The sequence below is a fragment of the Seriola lalandi genome, unplaced genomic scaffold, assembly GCF_002814215.2.
Source record: "Seriola lalandi dorsalis isolate HSWRI2012SDOR001 ecotype SW California unplaced genomic scaffold, Sedor1 jcf7180002054722, whole genome shotgun sequence".
NCBI classification, from domain to species: Eukaryota; Metazoa; Chordata; class Actinopteri; order Carangiformes; family Carangidae; genus Seriola; species Seriola lalandi.
Window position 1 is genome coordinate 668612 of NW_019525275.1, and position 18263 is coordinate 686874.

The 18263-nt window shown below is 41.1% G+C and overlaps 2 protein-coding genes across 2 annotated transcripts; one reads left to right on the plus strand and one right to left on the minus strand.

Moving 5' to 3' along the window:
* Positions 1 to 1956: 1956 nt before the first annotated feature.
* lmcd1 (LIM and cysteine-rich domains 1) lies at positions 1957 to 16067 on the minus strand. The gene is made up of 8 exons (XM_023424233.2): positions 14236 to 16067; positions 13870 to 14058; positions 8095 to 8192; positions 7570 to 7825; positions 6274 to 6423; positions 5835 to 6086; positions 4736 to 4954; positions 1957 to 4633 (listed from the first exon to the last, which is right to left on the minus strand). Exons 2-8 carry the CDS (start codon positions 13894 to 13896, stop codon positions 4523 to 4525), a joined length of 1113 nt encoding a protein of 370 aa, XP_023280001.1. The 5' UTR covers positions 13897 to 14058; positions 14236 to 16067; the 3' UTR covers positions 1957 to 4522.
* A 35-nt stretch (positions 16068 to 16102) lies between these two features.
* On the plus strand, positions 16103 to 18257 carry LOC111668228 (zinc-binding protein A33-like). The gene has a single exon (XM_023424232.2). The coding sequence runs from the start codon at positions 16341 to 16343 to the stop codon at positions 17745 to 17747; it is 1407 nt and encodes a 468-aa protein (XP_023280000.1). The 5' UTR covers positions 16103 to 16340; the 3' UTR covers positions 17748 to 18257.
* Positions 18258 to 18263: the final 6 nt, after the last annotated feature.

An 18263-nucleotide genomic window follows, 5' to 3' on the forward strand; every position in this document is an offset into this window, starting at 1 on the left:
AGTAATGAGGCAGCAGGAGGACAGGTGCAGCTTCACACCTTAAATTCACTGACTTTTCCCTTTAAGACATAAACAACATTATAAATATGATCATCCTCTTTATCTCTAACTGCTCTGTTCCACTGTCACAGAGACCTTCAGTGGTGAGATCTCTCCTTGGCTACATACAGTGTCTGTGACTGATCGAGGCCGGATCAATTTTCTTGTTAATCTAAATTAAATTGAATTTATTACTCTGGACCTACCAACCTTCACTGTATGTGGCGGTTTCATTGTCTCTCTGAAACATGCCAGTAGATACTGCAGAGGTGAAATTATTAGTTAATTGATTAGCCAACTGACAGAAAATTTATTATTTATTATTTAAATATACGATTAATGAACCTCACTTTTTTAAAACAAAAATGCCAAAAAATTAAAAAATCACAGGTACCAGCTTCTAAAAGATGAATATTTTCCTGTTTTCCCAGTTTTTTATGACAGTAAACTCTTCATCTTTGTGACTTTGATTGTTGGTCATAACAGCTCATTTGAATATGTTAACTTGAGCGTCAGGGAGTAGTGATGTCATATTTCACCATTTTCTGACATTTTATTCACCAAAAAATCAATTAGCTGATAAAGAAAATTACCATCAGATGTATTGATAATGAAAATAATTGTTAGTTGCAGGCTTACAGTTACTGATGGAATAACACGACATTAAACTGTGAGCGACCCGTCTCACACAGTCACATCATTTTAATATATTGTTACTATAAATATATAAGTTATAGCAGCTTTGATGTTACAGAGAAACAGGTCTGTGCATGACGTATAATGCTGCCTAAACAAAGAATTATACTTCATGCACGGACCCTCACTGAGCATTTGTCAGAGTTTCTTTAGCTATTTGCTTTTTTGTTACTTGTTATTTGTTGTATTTGACATTTTGAGTTGAGCAGATGTTGCCGTACATTTATTTTAATTTTACTTTTCTTGTTTATGTAGACATGTCCATATAACTCCTCAATGAGTCACACAGTGTTTTCAGTCTGTGTTGGTTTCCACCTGGTCAGAAAAGTATCTTGGTCTTTTTGAGTTGGTTTATTTAAATCTGAAATTAACTCTCATTCTGTTCCAAACAGCAAACAAAACACATGATGTTTTCTTATTCATTCAGTAAAGGTATAATCCATCCCTGTGATCAGAAGACCAATATCAGGATGTGACTTTTACACTTTTAATAAACTGGACAGACTTGGTTGATTTTAATGAATTTAGACCAATCCATTTTACATAATCTGTGGACTGAATCAGAGGAAGTGCTGAATTAGTCTCACTGCTCCTCTGTAATCCCTACACGATGACGCAGGGTGCTATTAAAGTCCATGATACTCAAAGCAAATAAATTTGTCTCCGTTTGGGACTAAAAATATCCTTTTCTGGGTTTTCTTTCATGGTTCAGGAAACAGCTGTCAGACAGTCAGCTGAGTGGCGCAACTGCCCAGGAACGCTGGCCGAGAAACCACAGGAATACTTCACATTCCTGCAGGTAGTAGGTCAGTACACACACACACACACACACACACACACACACACGTTCTAAACTCATTCCTAATTTTTCTGCTGTTAAACCAGAGCTATGCTACAAAGCTGTAAAACGTTCGGTCCAGCTGGATGGATGATCTAATGATCTGGAGCTTAATCTTTGGCCAACGTTATACAATTGAATTTCATCGGAGTTGGTCTGTTCATTACCCTCCACAATTAATTTGAAATGGTAATTGTTTCCTTAATTGTTGCCTTGAATTATTGATAGTTTAGCCGACCTTAATCATCACAAGATACGAAACCCACTCACTGTAAAGTCAAAGTATACATTTACAGATTAAACTTTTATCAGATATACTGAAAGTCACAATGTGTAACTGAGTATCTCTCTCTCACCAAAAAAAGATGATCGACAACAAGGAGTTCAATCAGAAATCATTTTTATTCTAAATCAATCAGTTGTGAAAACATGATCAGCAGAAATATCTGTTCACACCATCTGATCTGTGATGATTTTGATGCAAAGAAATGGTGATAGTTTCCTCCAAAGCACCAAATAACATCTGCCATGTTCATGTCCTATCAGAAATGTAAGCATCGCTGTATGGTTATGTGCCTGACAACAATCGTATAGGGTCTATGACCTTGTCAGTGAAGTCCCTGATGATTGATTGTTTGGCATTAAGCATCCTTGATATTGGCACCTCCATATATGTCATATCCAGTAAAGACTGTGTGTCCCCATTAGGGCAGAGCTCACAGTCAGGAGAGAATATGAGCTCCTCCAGATAGAGCAGACATTTTAAGTGTATCAGTTTGTGGTTGGGATTTTTGGAAGTGCGATTTAAATTGTTCCAGACTGTTAACCAAGAAATGTCGTCCACAGAACAACCGAGATCGTACTCCAGATATGACGGACTGCCAGAGGTTTGCAGATAGAAATTAAGAGACACTAAGCTTCTGGTTCGGCCTCTCATGTCTACCAGAGAATGGAGTGAATTAGTTGTTTCAGCTACAACACACGGGACGCCATATGGGTTTCTCACTTCTAAATAACGTTCACATCAACATCCAAGTCACAATTACAGCTGGGAAATATTTCTAGAAGCTCCAAAACATCTGCTCTAATATGTTAGTGCCTGAAAACCAAACAAATCAGCGCACATCAGTCAAAGGCCTAAATTTACTGGATATGTTATATTGTCATTGCACAGTCTTGTAATTCTCACACAACCAACCGTGTATAAACCGTTTTAATGATGTGAACCCTTGCATGTCGTTAACACGAGAATCTTTCCTATCCATCCCATATGACATGAACGTGGCATCATACAATCTGGCAATAGCGCACAGTTTATTACGTAAGTGGTAATTCCTTGTTGTGAATTGTTAATGACAGTTTTTAAACACTGCAATTTAAAACATGAGTTACGACAGTTTTGGTGATCTGCAAGTTTGTGATATTTTTTTTATTTCTGCAAAAACTTCAACAAAAAATAAATTTCCTTCACAGAGCGGATTTTGTGAAATCCTTGTTTGTCATCTTACCCAGAGAAAGATTAATATCTCATCTCTTTGTGTACATTTAAGGTGTAACATCTCATGACTGACTGAGCTAGGCTAGGCTAACAGTTTCCTCCTGTATCCAATGTTTATGCTAAGCTAGGCTAAACACTTCATACTGGATACACAGAGATGATATTATTATTATAGATCAATATTCAATTTGATATCACTATATTCTACAATAACATTGTATTGAACAGTATTGCCTATATGCTACATATTAAGCTAATCACGTCAAACTGCATATTATCTCTGTTTCTGAACGATTAGCATTTTGCTAGCAGCAATCAATTCAAAAAGTAAGAGACGGATTAAAAAAACACAAGCAGATGTTAGATGATGTTATGCTATGTGATTGCATTGATTAATTTTATTTCATGGAACAAAAGAAAAGCTAATTAGCTTAATTAGCTTCTGTCTAGCGAAGATTTTATTTCTGGCCAACTTGTTTTTAGGGACTTTTGCAGCCAGAAACTTTTCTCTCCTACACCGTACTTTCTTCTTTGACACATAGGATTATCTTCTTCTTTTTTTTAACTCCTTTTTAACCAAAATACAAAAGTTTATCAGGATTACAACTAACATAAAGCAGCATTCAGCAGCAGCAGAGATCAATGATCATGAAAGAGTCTAAAAGCATAATGAGTCTGCAGTTATACTGAACATAAAGGACAAGAAACTAAAGACAATTACACTTTTGGTAGTAAAATAAAACTTTCAACTTGCACAATTAGTACAACTACTGAAAAGCAGAGGGTTGAAATCTAGAAGAAAAAAATTCAGCAGAGCACTAGTAATTACTAATTAGTTAGTTTTCCAGCCTTCTACCTGTCCAGTTCTCTGAGGTCTAAGTTAACCAATAAGATTATTTGTGCCTGAAGTAAATGTCAACAAGCGAAACACAAATCTACACTGATACCATCTTATTTGTTAATTTACTCATTAGTTTCCTAAACTGTCAGGCCTGGTCCTCCGTACTGTGAGCTGCTGTTTGTTTCTGCAACACTCGAGGCTGAAACCAGCACATCTGGCTCCCGTTACTGTCAGTACTTTAAGTGCTAATAAATCAACAAACTGTGTCTTTAAGTACTTTAAACACTTTTGTGTCAACTAAAAATTTCGTTTAGTACTTGAAACACCAGTAGGGCTCAGCTGAACGAGTCTTTGAGTATTTCAACGTCAGCTAAATGTCTTAAGTATTTTAAACACAAATATATCAACTGGACATTTTGTCTACTTATTCCGTGTTATTTATTCATTACTTCTTTCTTTTGTTTAATGTAAAACAAGCGAACCAACCACAGTCAATATTAATAAGATTTACTGTATTAATGTTTTTACTGCTTCACTGTACCTGAAGCATCTTGTCATTCTGTTTTTGAGCAGTGCTAAAACTTCTTAAAACTGAACATCATATTGTGTCTCAGTGCTGGCAGGGTGTTTCCAGGTTTTGTCCGCACTTCCAGCAGCAATAATGATGATGATGCCACGTCTGTCCGTCTTTCGCCGAGTGAAAAGACTGGCAGAAGATCAACTGAGGAAGCAGAACAGAGACAATGTGTAATTTTGTATAGTGTAATATGGTATAATAGTATGGTACAGGATGGTGTGATTGTCCTTGATGATGTCACCTCACCTCATCACAGCCTGAGCATCGCGGCCAAACCGTCTGACAGTAGTGTCGTCCGCACAGCAGTTTCTGATTGGACCAGAAGTAGACCAGGTCCACCAATCCCTGGCCACACTCTGAACATACGAAGCAGGTGGGATGCCACAGGGCGCTATGGTAACCTGCGCGCTCAGCGTAAACAGCTGGACTCTCCTTGTCAACCTCACCATGGCAACCAGTACACCGCTAGAGGACACAATGTGAAAGTGAAAGGTCATGTGGCAAACTACTGGGACACATTTTGTGTTTCTAGATCAGAGAGGCTCGTGGTTCACATGAATGGGCTCGGAAACATTGGAGTGAGGCATTTAGGGGGAACGTTCAGTGTTACACAATGTAGTAGGAATGTGATAAGTACAAGCAACTTTTTTGAAGGAGGGCAGGTTGGATGAGGCTGGAAGTCAGTTAAGAGAAACAGTAAGAGATCCAAAGTCCTTTAAGAAATAGAAGTTACCTAAATATAACTAATACATGGTTAAGGTTGGGTATTGTTCTAAAAGTTTCCATATCGGTGCTGACACCGATACCTTGACTTCGATACAGATTCTTATCGATACTTTTTTCAAAACCAAATCTATCAAATCCATTTTAGCAAAAAGAAAATTACAATACACATTATGGTTAAAATTATAGTTTTACTTTAGTTTTATTTGTTAGCTCAGTTAAAATGTGTTTGTGTGAATTAGCAGCCAATCACCAGTGTTATTAGATCTTGGCTCAGCATGCTGCATGCTTATTGGTACATTGATGCTGATGAGATTTACTACTTTACTCCTTAGGTATTGAAATTTGATACTGAATGACGAGGCATTTTTTAATCCTCAATATTATCAAACCAATTCGGTCGATCCATAAAAGTATTGAAGTTCGATACCCAGCCCTGTACGTGGTTACTGTCCAGCACTTTACATACATTTTCTGAAGTTCCTTATGAGTCAGGTGTTCTGTCTTTTTGGTATTTTTAGTGATACACCATCAACTTGAATGGGAGCAGCCATTAGTGCACCAGTGCAATTTTTACCATAAAATTCAAATTTCAAAGATGTCAGGCGCCTGATTTACTCACATATTCAGTCTTAACGCTTTCGTCCGTGCCGTTAGTGGAACCAGTAGTGGAGGACACGCTGCTATTGGTCGAGCCGGTGTCCTGGCGCTCCAGAGCGTCTTTCTTGTCGCTGTTCCTGCGATCCTTGGCTTCCTTTGCCATCCTTTGGACGGCTGCGTCCCCCAGAGCTCCGCCCTCACCAGGTAAGGCCACCTCCCCGACTCCCAGCACCTCCTGTTTGTAGTGCTTCACAAACAGCAGCATTGAGGAAATCTGCAAGAAGACGTTGGAGAAGTTCGAGACTCAACCACTAACAAGAAAACAGTGTTTCATCAGACTGTTTCCTTCATGTGCAAGTTGTTTTTCAACCACAAAAACCATTATTAGAAAACTGATTTAAGTAATATTGGTCTGTTGTTTGTGCTTGATGATCATGAGTAATAAAAAGTGTGTACTGTACCTCCTCCTCACTGGCCAGGCTCTGACACTTCATGGGGTCCTGATCGTAGACTGGGAGCTGGCTGAGGAGGTGCCTGCGACGCTCCGATGCTCCATTCGTCCCCGAGAGCGGACGTTGATTCTCTGGGATGAGCTCCATGTACTGCATGGCCTGAGGAGGGTGAGGGATGTTTTTATAATATACAGAACTGCAATTTTAAAAACGCTGTCAATGTAAATTCTCTTCATTTCGGCCTTCCCACCACCGAAATCTTAGCTTGCCAATCACACGCTGTAAAGTGAATGAAGTAGATAACACTGGTCTCACGTCGCAGTGTGGATGAGCTTTGCAGAAAACATGGATTTCCTTTCAGTAGCATGGCTGGATGCCAAACTTCAGCTTTGAAGAAATGTTCACAAGACTTTGTCAGTCCGTGATTCAGTTGTCATCGTGCTGTCCAGGTGTTGTCGGTGACACATCTGTGTGTGTCGTCAGATGAGTGTGATAGTGACTAACGGTCTGGAGACTCTACACGCTGCAACAATCATTTCACAGCAGAGAACAAACTAATGCTGAGGAGCTTTAGAGACATCTGGAGAGCAGTCTCACTGTTGGGTCTGTCTCTACTAGTTCAACCACAGTAATGTCCCCCGCTACTCCCCCACCGCACCGCGCTGCTCCATAATCACTGTCATCATCATAATTATAGGCTGCGAGACCTGAAACATACTTGAGCCTGTTTTTAATGGAAACCAGACACTCGAGACGTTTCAATATGTAGAGCGGCCTGCGGGAACTGAACTGACCTGAACTGAACTAGTGAGTAAAGCGTTGTTGTAAAAACAAGACCAGGCGTAAATAAAGGGCAAACTAAACATTTCTGCATCTTGTTATAAATTTCAAACCAACTGAAATAATGTTGGAATATCAATAACAATACAGATGAACCGGATTCCCATCCCAAACATGCAGTTGCATCTGACTTGACACCAATCACAGGCACAAGATCAGTCACGATTAATCAGATATCCAGCCTGTTTAAAAGTCTGAAGACTCAAAGCTTCTCTTTTCACACATCTAACTTATCATATTTAATTTCAGAAAGAGAATCAAACCACCGTTCTACATACAAATAAACACAAACCAAAATAATTCCCACTGTTAGAGTCACAACACAAACCGAATCTGCACTTTATGGTACTGGTAATTTAAACATTTGCCTGTGGTTTAGATCACCTGCTTAAATTGTGAGTTAATTTTAAAACCTGATTTATTTTGTGCAGTAGCTTTGTCAGTCAGCGTCAATGCGATCCTCACCAGTTTCTGGTTGAGGCCGGCCGGCGCCCAGTCGTAGGTCGTGGTGTTGAAGGTCGGGTCTTTGCGCGACACCACTGGATTTGTCACAATCATGCGGTTCCTCTTGTACATGCGAAGGCCGCCACCTCCTTTAACCTTCGCTGTCAAATGGGAGCAGGGTGAGTCTGCGAGCAGGCGTCCCATCCGCTGGTCATCTTCGAGATCACCTCCAGGAGCGTGGTCCACTGTGCTGCAGCCGCAGGCCATACAGGCTTTCCTGTTCAGCGGAGAGGTGAAGGTGAATGGGAAGAATGAGAGAAAAGAAGGTACTGAGCTACGGAAGAAAATAAAACCACGTTACATAACCAGCTTGTGGAGAATTTGAGGAATTAAAGTCCAGATTTCTTTTTAATTGGCTGCTCCTAACCAGTTTGGCTAAAATATGCTAAACCACAAGTATGTTTCAATCCATTCATTCCTTTCATTGTTTTTCTTTTTGTTTCGTTTTTCATGCGAAAATAAATCATTAAAAAAATGGGGTTTTACCTCCAAGAATGTGGCTGAAATCCAGAGCAGCTCTCTTTACATATGAGACACACCGCTGCTACGCCTCCTGCTCCTCCTGCACTCTGCTTCATAGACATCTGAGAGGAGACACAAGAAACCAAAATACAGCAAAAACACAATGATGGATGTACGTCTGTTATATATTCAAAGCATTTATATGACTCAGATCCCGGGTGGTACGGTCCAGTTAAGTTTCTGCATTATAAACAACCAACAGTGAGAGCATCAAAGGTCAGAGGTCACTACAGCCCACACTCCTGCTGCCCCAAATACTAACTAAATCACTAAATGTGTATTAATCCACAGCTGGAAATAGTCCCCAACAAAAGCACAATTCACTCCAGTTTGAGTATTGTAAACTACAGTGACCAGCTGTTTTAGAAGAAACCGAAATTTTTGAAGAAATACATAATATATCTGTCAGCTGTTTTTAAAGATACAATATCTTTGGTTGGAGTCAACGGACTTGGAGCCGAGAACCACAGACATAGCAAGGAAGTCAGGAAGTACTGATAGACGGACACATCGTTGGCGTTGGTCTTTTCATGGAGTCTTGACAATAAGGAAAATACAGAGGGAAAAATGTTTTAAGTATTATTTTTTTTGCTGGCAGAAATGAGCTTCCATAAATCTGAGTCTGTTTGATTCCTCTGAATCTGATGAGGAGTCAGTTTGACCATTAATATTCTACTTTTTCTTAATGCATCAAAGGAGACATTTTTAAAGAGTTTTACTGCGCAGTTTTTCACTTTAAAGTGGAAGAGAAACCCTGATAATGATAACTATGAACTAAAACACTAAGAATGAAAGTTCCTTCTTGACAAATTAATCTTATCTTCGAGCTTTTCCAGTTTTAACAAACGTCTGCTGACTGTTCTGGGAAGAAGCTGGTATGTGGACCATGAATTAACCAAAACAACGTCATCTCACATTAACCTGAAAACTGAACAAGTGTAACATTAGTTTGTTTGATGGTAACAGTAATTTACTGTACTGTTTAGAAAAACAAAGCCAAACACACACAGCGTTAACGGAAAAGGTTGTTGGCAAGAAAAAATCACTTCTGATTTTCCTGAAGTGAAAACAATGATAAAGATTCATGAGGATGTTTTGAAGGAAGAAGAGTTGTTGTTTTGAACGTTTCTCAGTGAGAGTGGGAGGAAGAGAAGGGAGTGAATACCAAACACATACACACACACACACACACACACACACACAGACGCAGGGTGCATGATCTCATTGATCCACCCCGTGATATCATCTGTACTGACAAACCCTCCGGAGTCTTATCTGTCATCCAAACACTTCATTTTTTTTCCTCAGCTCTACAAACTCTTAAGTCACTTCTCCTCTTTCAATGTTTCCTGATTCACTCCGCTCCATGGTTTCTCTTCCTGTCCTCACTGTGCCCCAGCTTTATTTTCCTTTTTCCCTTTCATTTAAAAAGAACATGGCCACAGTCTTCTTCCATGCTTTACGCTGTTACTGTGGCCTTCACTATTTTCTCTATGGGAGGACAGAGCAGATCTGGTTGCATATTAAACACGAGGGATTCATGGAGGACAAATAAAAAAATCATTCATGCATTTTTCTGCTGCCTCATTTTCCTCAATTGTTTTAATTTTATTTTGAAGACCTGTCACGTCCCGCTCTGTGTCTGAAGGTCATGTTTTGATTCTTTCATATATCTTCATTATTTCCTGTTTTATTTTGTGTCACTCACGTCCTCTCGTTGCAGACCCTTTACTTTCTGCCCTTGTGTGTTTCCCGCTGCTGTGATTGTCTGCCCCACCCTGACTGGCTTCACCTGCGTCTCGTTGTTTGAGTCAGTGTAAACAAGAAACAACGGCATAACGAGGGGCCTTCTATAGTCAATGCAATGTCCTCTGAAGTGATGAAAACATGACTCTGTGTGTGTGTGTGTACACAGGAAACAACACTCTCAGAGATGACAGTGTTTTTAAAACCTCTGGCATGAAACCTGACGACTGCTCTGCTAAAACAACCTCCTGCTATCTGTCTGACAGACAGATGGATCGTCCACCTGTCCGTCTGTCACCAGGTATCAACAAGCCGGTCTCTCCCAAAGGAGACATTCATACACATAACATGTCGTATATTTATAGAGCGAGGGACACAATGATGAACCCCCACAATGATGAAGTGGGTATAACAGCCTCGACAGCATCAGTGCGGTCCAACACTGATGCTGGGTGATATGTTCTGGCTCGCAGTCGGTGTTCCAGTTCAGGCCGAAGGTGTCGGACGGGGTTGAGGTCAGGGCTCCGTGCAGAGCCAGTCAAGCTCTTCCACACCAAATTGGGAAAATGATTTCTGTACAGACTTGACTTTGTGCACGGCGGCGCTGTCACGTGTAACACTACAGCGTCTTTCCCAAACTGTAAACACACTAAATCCTACATCCTGTAACATTAAAGGAAAATTTTAGGTAAGCTAACCCACTGCTGACATGACAGTGTTATCAACCTTCTCATCTCGATCGAACGAGAAAGCAATTATTAAGTGGATTTCCCAAAATGTCTAACTATATCTTTAAGATTTTTCTCCATTGAAAGTAAGAGACCCTGATCAGAAACCGGGGTGTCCACATACTTTTGGCAACACAGCGTCTTTTTTAACTGCACATTTTTCAAAACACAAGCAAACAGGGAAACTCCAGCGTGTGTTGTTTGTTGTGTTACTGACATGTCTTATATTAATGGCGTTGACTGTCAGACATTATGAGAGGACAGATGGGCGGTGATTAGCAGTGAGGGAGGACACAGGAGTGTGTTTAGAGGTGTGAAGTATGTGTGACAGTGAAGAGACCGCTGATCGGCACCGTGTTGAAAAGGTCACAGTGTTGACGGCTGGAATAGAAACAGCTGAAGAACAACAAGACTTCATTACATCCCTGTGGAATACACTGACTGACATGGTGTGTGTTTATTGTTATGTTACTGGGCTGACACAAGCTAACTGGCACATTTTGTGATCAAGCTTAAACCAGCTTTAAAGGAACGTTCCACTAAAACTCTGCTGCTGATAATGAGCGTCACATCTTAACATCTGAGACAGGCAGCACAGTTCCCTTGAGGTGCAGTTGATATAAAAGCCATTTGTTTATTGTTCTTGCCGGTGGCTCACTGTGACTCTGCCGGGAGGAGCGTTTGAGTTACAGGAAGACCAGAGATGACTCAAAAGTTCCTCCAAATAAGAAATTAACTTATTACTCAGCCTGAAACCAGACAGGACACAGCTGACGTGATTCTTAAGTTCCTTTTTTATATTTACGTTTACTCATTAGGCGCTTTTATCCAAAGTGACCAAACTTGACTAGTGAGGGACATCACTACAGCTTAAGTTCAATAGGAGACCTTGGTGTAAGTCCTTCGTCCATTTAACAAGTGCAAGGAGATCAAGTAAGGGCACTGAAAGAGGACATAAAAAATAAATGTGCAGGAGACTATAATCTCACTGTTGAGCGAGACAAATAAAGACTTCAGCACAAACATTAATTCTGTCAACTGTCACTCACAACCTTCAATAAGAGAGTTATCCTAACCACCAACACTGAACAGTTCACTCTCATAAGTTGCTCTGAGTGAGAGAGATTTATAAGAGCCGAACTAGAAATGCATTTTTTCAGAAAGTGGGAAACGTGCAGCAGTTCTATATTTAGGAGTTAGATAAGACGAGTATGTTGTTGGTGGATCGACCCAGTTGAGCTGAGTAACTCCAAACATGTCAGCTATGTGACGGGGAAACTGCAGGAAACGCTGTGAGATAAGAGGCTGGAGGTCAGAGAGGGTTGAGTCGACCTGCTGCACTTTAACACCTCTGACACACGGCTTCCTGGATATTTCCCGTTGTTTTCCATTTAAATCAGAAAACGTCTCATATCGTATTTAGAGAGCACACTGTCACTTGTTTTTCACGTTTTCATGTTTAAAATATATCAGAGGAGAACATTATAGGAGACATTATAATGATTTAAAATAAATAAATCTTTACTCTCATTGAAACTGAAAGTGACCTCAGTGTAAACTGTCTTTTCTTTTTGTCTTTGTGATTGGCTTTATTTGTTCCTGCATAATCTGATCGACAGTAAAAATCGGTTTTGATTTTGATAATTGATTAACCGTTAAGTAATTTTTAAATGATCCAGCTCCAGAGTCTGGTTCAAATCCTGATTGTTTTCAGTACCTGGAGCATCAGAACTGATCCTGCTGCAGTGATCCATCAACAAAATCTATGTATGTGTTCATGTCTGGGTCTGAGTTCATCACAGACAGGAAGAGCCCTCTGACAGGTAGAGATCAGGCAGGGGTGGAACGGCCCTCTGGTCAATTTTTAAAAGAAAATTACAAAAGCAGTTGAATCATTAAAAAGGACCTTAAATAAAGAATTTGTATTTTTTCATTTATTCAAATTGACTAGATATAGTGGTCCACACCTGGCTGCTGGAGGCCGACAATGTGCTTACGTGTGTGTGTGTGTGTGTGTGTGTGTGTGTGTGTGTGTGTGTGTGTGTGTTGGGGGTTATTTCTATCCTGGTGATGGCAGTTTTTCCATCACCAGGGTATGAAGGGAGGGCGAGGGGATCAAACCCTGGACAGGTGACACTGATCCGTCAGGTTATCTGCCTCAGACTGATGTGACCTCTGGACAGAAAACCACAGGATGAATTAGGAAGGATCGTGGGAGACAGATCCCACCTAAACACCTGCCAGAGGAGACCCTGCAGGGATCAGGTGCTCGTGGTCATGGATTATTTTCAACAACTGAATTAGAAATTGGATTGAACAAGCCCGAGAGATTCATCCAAACTGTAGACTTTAAAATATCAAAGAAAGACGATCGAACACTAATACTTCCACTCTTCAATTCTGTCCTCAAATTAATTTTGTATGAAATGTCTCAACAAAAACTTGATGGACTGCAAAGGTTGTTTAATTTTGATTTGTTTAAGTTTGCAGGCAAAAGCCTTGAAAAGAAGGTAAGAGGGACCATTTAACTAGTATTTATTCCAATTTCTTGAATAAGATAAATAAATAAATAGTATATTTCTTTGTCAGTGATTTATGAATTATGCTGTCGACAATAACGGTTTGAAGATTGTGAAAGATGCTTCATTTGCTCCATTTAGGACTTTCTCTCTTGTTGTAACACAGGTCACAAAGAAATGCTCTTAAGTGTTTTAAAGACGTTATATAAATTCATACAGTATGTTTCCAGTACATTTGTATCCCTTAAGTACTTAAGTGATTAAAATATGCTTCAAAATATGCTGAAATAAAGCAGCACTTTAGTCTATTTCCAACTATAATATGCAGGTCTCTCGTCGCTTGTGTGAATTTATAGTTTCTCGTAGGCCCATATAAACAGGACACAATAGTAAATTATGTAATTCATTCATGCGTTCATTCAGTAGGGTTACGGTTGATGTAAATCAGTGTATAGTAATAAGAACTCATAGATCAAAAGATTATACAAATTGATATAAAACACCAGGTTAACTGCTTCTAACAACGGCTCTCACAGACAATTAAGTCTGATTATCAGGCTAACTGTTCACTTAACTCAGTAAAGTCTTTTTATTCCAAGACAAGTGTTTCTCCAGATCTCCATCAACAGCAGAGTTTACATCACACCAAACCCTCTGACCCTTGACCCCTCATGTCTGTTCTTAATCTTGCAGTATCTAATGAATGAAGAATTTCAGCGGTACAGATGTAAATGTTTCTGTCCTACCTTCGCCATGGCTGAGGTCACGTCCATGTTGTCCAGCGTCTGTCGGCCGTTTGGCTCCTCTGCTCTCTCTGCCTCTGCTCTTCCAGAACAATGGGGACTTTAAATTCCTCTCCTGTCGACCACACTTCCTCTCTCCCCGCCCACAGTCGCTCCTGCCGCCGCTCTGCTCCGCCGGCTCTCCACAGCCCACTGCAATTTAACCGTCTAGACTTTCATCTCATTCCCCCTGGGCAACATCAGCTCTCCTCTTCACTTTTAACTCTTGCTACAAAATCTTTTTCCCTTCTCTACCTGGTTCCACACTTCACTTTCACACCCTGTTTTCCCTCTTCTCTCCCTTTTTCTACTCACAACAACAAAACTCACCTTTCTCGTCTTAAGCTGTGCCGTTTTTTTTCCTCTTCAGTCTTTTTTCCTCCACTCTTCCCTTCAGATTTGTCTGCTTGCCAGCTACTCCTTCTCCACCCTCTGCAACATGAACTGAGCAGGTTTCTTCACCTCCTGATTTTGCTCCAACACGCCGCTGAGGGGAAACTGATTTGTCTCCCAGCGTTTTCTGCCCTACAGCGAAACAGCAGTTCCCTCATTCACCTCTGCTTCGGCTGAGCGGGAAATTCACTCTACTTTGTTAAATTCTACAGGTGCCTGCAGCTGTAGACCTTATATCAGCAGACTGGCAGTAATGAGGGAGATTTATGGTCTTAAAAACAACAGCTGTACTGTTGGTAATGACTCCTGCCTTCTGCTGCAGAACAGATCAGACTGTTAGTTCAGTCCTGGTCTTCAGCGGACTGGAGGTCTACCTGGAGCAGCGAGGCCTGACTGGACTGTTTGTGTTTTTAATCTGAGACAAAGACAGAGAGAGCCCTGAGGGATTCCCTGCTCACATTCTGGCAGCCAATCAGAGTGAGTCTGAAAAAGTGCTCGGCCAATAGGAACATCCGAGAGTCCTCCTCCTCCTCCTCCTCCTCCTCCTCTCAATCTGCAGCTTTTCAGTGTGTGGCTCAGAAGAATGTAGACCACATTGCCAAGCAGGGCCAAACTGGGCTGAACACAGCCTGGCAGGATACTGGTCCAGATGAGACCAAATGGTGCTTAACACAGCCAGGCATAGAAGCTAAAGAGCCAGGCAGGTCCACAAGAGGTTTAAAGTGATCCAGCCAGAGCCGAACAGAGCCGGGCTTGGCCAACAGAGATTAAGGACCAAGGCCAAACAGAGCTAAATAAACCAAATGGGGCTTAATAGAGCCAGGTACGGCCTAAAAGGTAGATGTTAGTTCCCAAGGTTGGGAAAAGTGACTTCATGTCACATGACCAACCATCATGCACATCATGACCACATGGTCAGTTCATATCTTGCTCACGATTTACTCTGTACTATTCTTGTTATTTCAGAACTCCTAGTGACATTACATATCCGTCACTGACATATCCGTCTGAAATTATTATACTCATGAAAACTAACAACATCTTTTACCTCCTCTACCTCATTTCTGTTCTTTCCTGCCTCTTCTTCTATGATTCTACTGATTCTACCAATCCTATCCGAGTGTGGAGCCTGTATGTGGTTCTTAGAGTTAGCAATAATAAGATAATTTACTTTATTTACACTGTGTAATACACAATGGTATAATAATGTATACTAGGTCTTCACTGAAGACATTGTGCACTACATGTATAATTACTACAATCATTAGGGTCAAAGGATGTCGACAGATGAAACGTTAGATTTCAATCTTGTATGTTTTCTGCCAGGAACTTTTAGAGTCAGGAAAGTGAAAGCGTTATAACCACAGAGACGCAGCACGAGATTCCACATGTTTAAACAGAGTTTGATAGAATAAAGTGGGGCTAATAAGAGCCAGTCAGACAAGGATGCTCAGGGCTAAACAGAACCAGACAGAGCCATAAAGAGGTGTGCAGAACCATGCTAATAAGAGTCAGACAGGACACCTGGGCTAAACCAAACTAGGCAGGAACAAACAGGTTTAAACTCAGCCCGACGGCTCCACCTAGGGGGCAACAAGGTTAAAAAGAGTATGAGACTAGAGTATCTAGTCTGTCTGTACAATACACAACTGTTGACTAAACACCTGCCACCACACCTTTATAAAAGGCGTGTTCACGTAAACTTGCATGCACCTTATGGGTGTGTGCTATGTGCGTTCCTCATTAAACAGGTGTGGATATTAAACAACGCGAGTGATGTGCTGCACTTTGTGTCCAGTTTGTTTAATATTCAGCAGCTGACCACACTCAAATCAGGTCACAGAAAGAAGGCGATACAACACTGGTACAACTTGGATTATTGGAGTACTGGACTCAACCTGCTGCTGATTCCACATTATAAACAGGACATTTACAGGAGCTAAGACTCAAACGGTAACTAATTTTCAGTGAACTTTCTGGATTGACTGGCTTCTGCTTTCATTGTTCTGCCTGCTGTGTTTCCTGCTTCACCCAACGACAAAATGTCTTCTAAATTAGTAAAGGATCTCTCCTGTCCTATCTGCCATGATATCTTCAAAGAACCGGTTGTTCTGTCGTGCAGCCACAGCTTCTGTAACGACTGTCTGCAGAGATGGTGGACAGAGAAACTGATTCACGAGTGTCCACTTTGTAAGGAAATAACTTTGCTGAATGATCCGACTCGTAACTTGGTGTTAAAAAATCTGTGTGAGGCCTTTTTACTGGAAATAGATCAGAGAGCTGAGGCTGAGCCTCTCTGCAGTCTGCACTCTGAGAAACTCAGACTCTTCTGTCTGGACCATCAGCAGCCAGTGTGTGTCGTCTGTCGAGACTCAAAAACACACAACAACCACAGATTCAGACCCATTGATGAAGCTGCACAGGATCACAGAGAGGAGCTCCAGAAATCCCTGAAGCCTTTACAAGAGAAACTGAAGCTTTTTGAACAAGTTAAAGGAAACTTTGATCAAACAGCAGAACACATTAAGGTCCAGGCCCAACACACAGAGAGGCAGATTAAGGAGCAGTTTAAGAAGTTTCACCAGTTTCTTCAAGAGGAAGAGGAGGCCAGGATCACTGCTCTGAGGGAGGAAGAGAAGCAGAAGAGTCGGATAATGAAGGAGAAGATGGAGGCTCTGAGCAGAGAGATAGCAGCTCTGTCACACACAGTCAGAGCCACAGAGGACGAGCTGAGAGCTAAAGACGTCTCATTCCTGAGGAACTACAAGGCTGCAGTAGAAAGAGTCCAGCAGCGCCCCCTGCTGAATGATCCGCAGCTGGACTCAGGAGCTCTGATAGACGTGGCCAAACATCTGGGCAACCTGACCTTCAACATCTGGAAAAAGATGAAGGAGATGGTCTACTACAGTCCTGTGATTTTGGATCCCAACACTGCTGAACCACATCTCATCCTGTCTGAGGATCTGACCAGCGTGAGACGTGGAGCGAAACAGAAGCTTCCTGTAAACCCAGAGAGGTTTAAGATCCACCACTGTGTCCTGAGCTCAGAGGGCTTTAACTCAGGGACTCATAGCTGGGATGCTGAGGTCATAAATGATCAAATCTGGGGACTCGGTGTGGTGCAGGAGTCAGTCGAGAGAAAGGGACAAATACCGACTGGATATTGGGAAATATTTTTCCTCAATGGCAAATACACAGCAGCCTCACCACCACTTCCAGATAAAGCTCTCTCAGTGAAGAATAAGCTCCAGAGAATCAGAGTTCAGCTGGACTGGGACAGAGGGAAGTTGTCGTTCTATGATCTTGATACTAACACACACATTCACACCTTCAAACACACTTTCACTGACAGGCTGTTCCCGTACGTTGGCAATCACAATAAACTTCCACTGAAGATATTACCACTGTCAGTCTCTGTGACAGTGGAACAGTGCACATTCCCTTTATAAACTGGGCTGTGGCCTTTTACATTAGCTAAGCATGCTGTGTGCCGTTATTTTCAGATTAAGTAAGGCTACTCTTTGAAACAAAGAAATCTTTTATGCAGTTTGAAAGCTTTTTGTCTGTCGACAGTTTTTCAACACAGGGCAAATATGTGTATATGGATGAATAGAGGAGTGTGTGAGTGTGTCAGATTTAAGAACCATGTCAGTGAGACTTTCTGCGGGGCAAAAATTTACTGATACTGAAAAAAGATTTTTGTTACTTTTATTGATTTTTCTTTTTATATCTAAGAAGATGGTGATGATGATACTTGGAGACAGCATAACAGCATGATTATAACAATCTTCTTCCTCACAGTAATAGTAAGAAGATAAGGTAACAGATGTATCATGTACATTATGTATGCATATGGTAGAGCTTGTGTTGATGCTGAATATCTGCTGCTCATATTGCAAACATCGCACTGCTGATTTATTGGTCTGGCTCTACTTTATTGCTTTTTTTTTGTGGTGGTGGTGGTG

Coding starts and splice junctions, on each gene's coding strand:
- lmcd1 (XM_023424233.2), bottom strand. CDS start 13,896: ATGGACGTGACCTCAGCCATGGCGAAG. Junction 8,193..13,869: donor TGACCTCAGCCATGGCGAAG/GTAGGACAGAAA, acceptor GTCTCCTCTCAG/ATGTCTATGAAGCAGAGTGC. Junction 4,634..4,735: donor GATGCTCAGGCTGTGATGAG/GTGAGGTGACAT, acceptor CTGCTTCCTCAG/TTGATCTTCTGCCAGTCTTT.
- LOC111668228 (XM_023424232.2), top strand. CDS start 16,341: ATGTCTTCTAAATTAGTAAAGGATCTCTCCTGTCCTATCTGCCATGAT.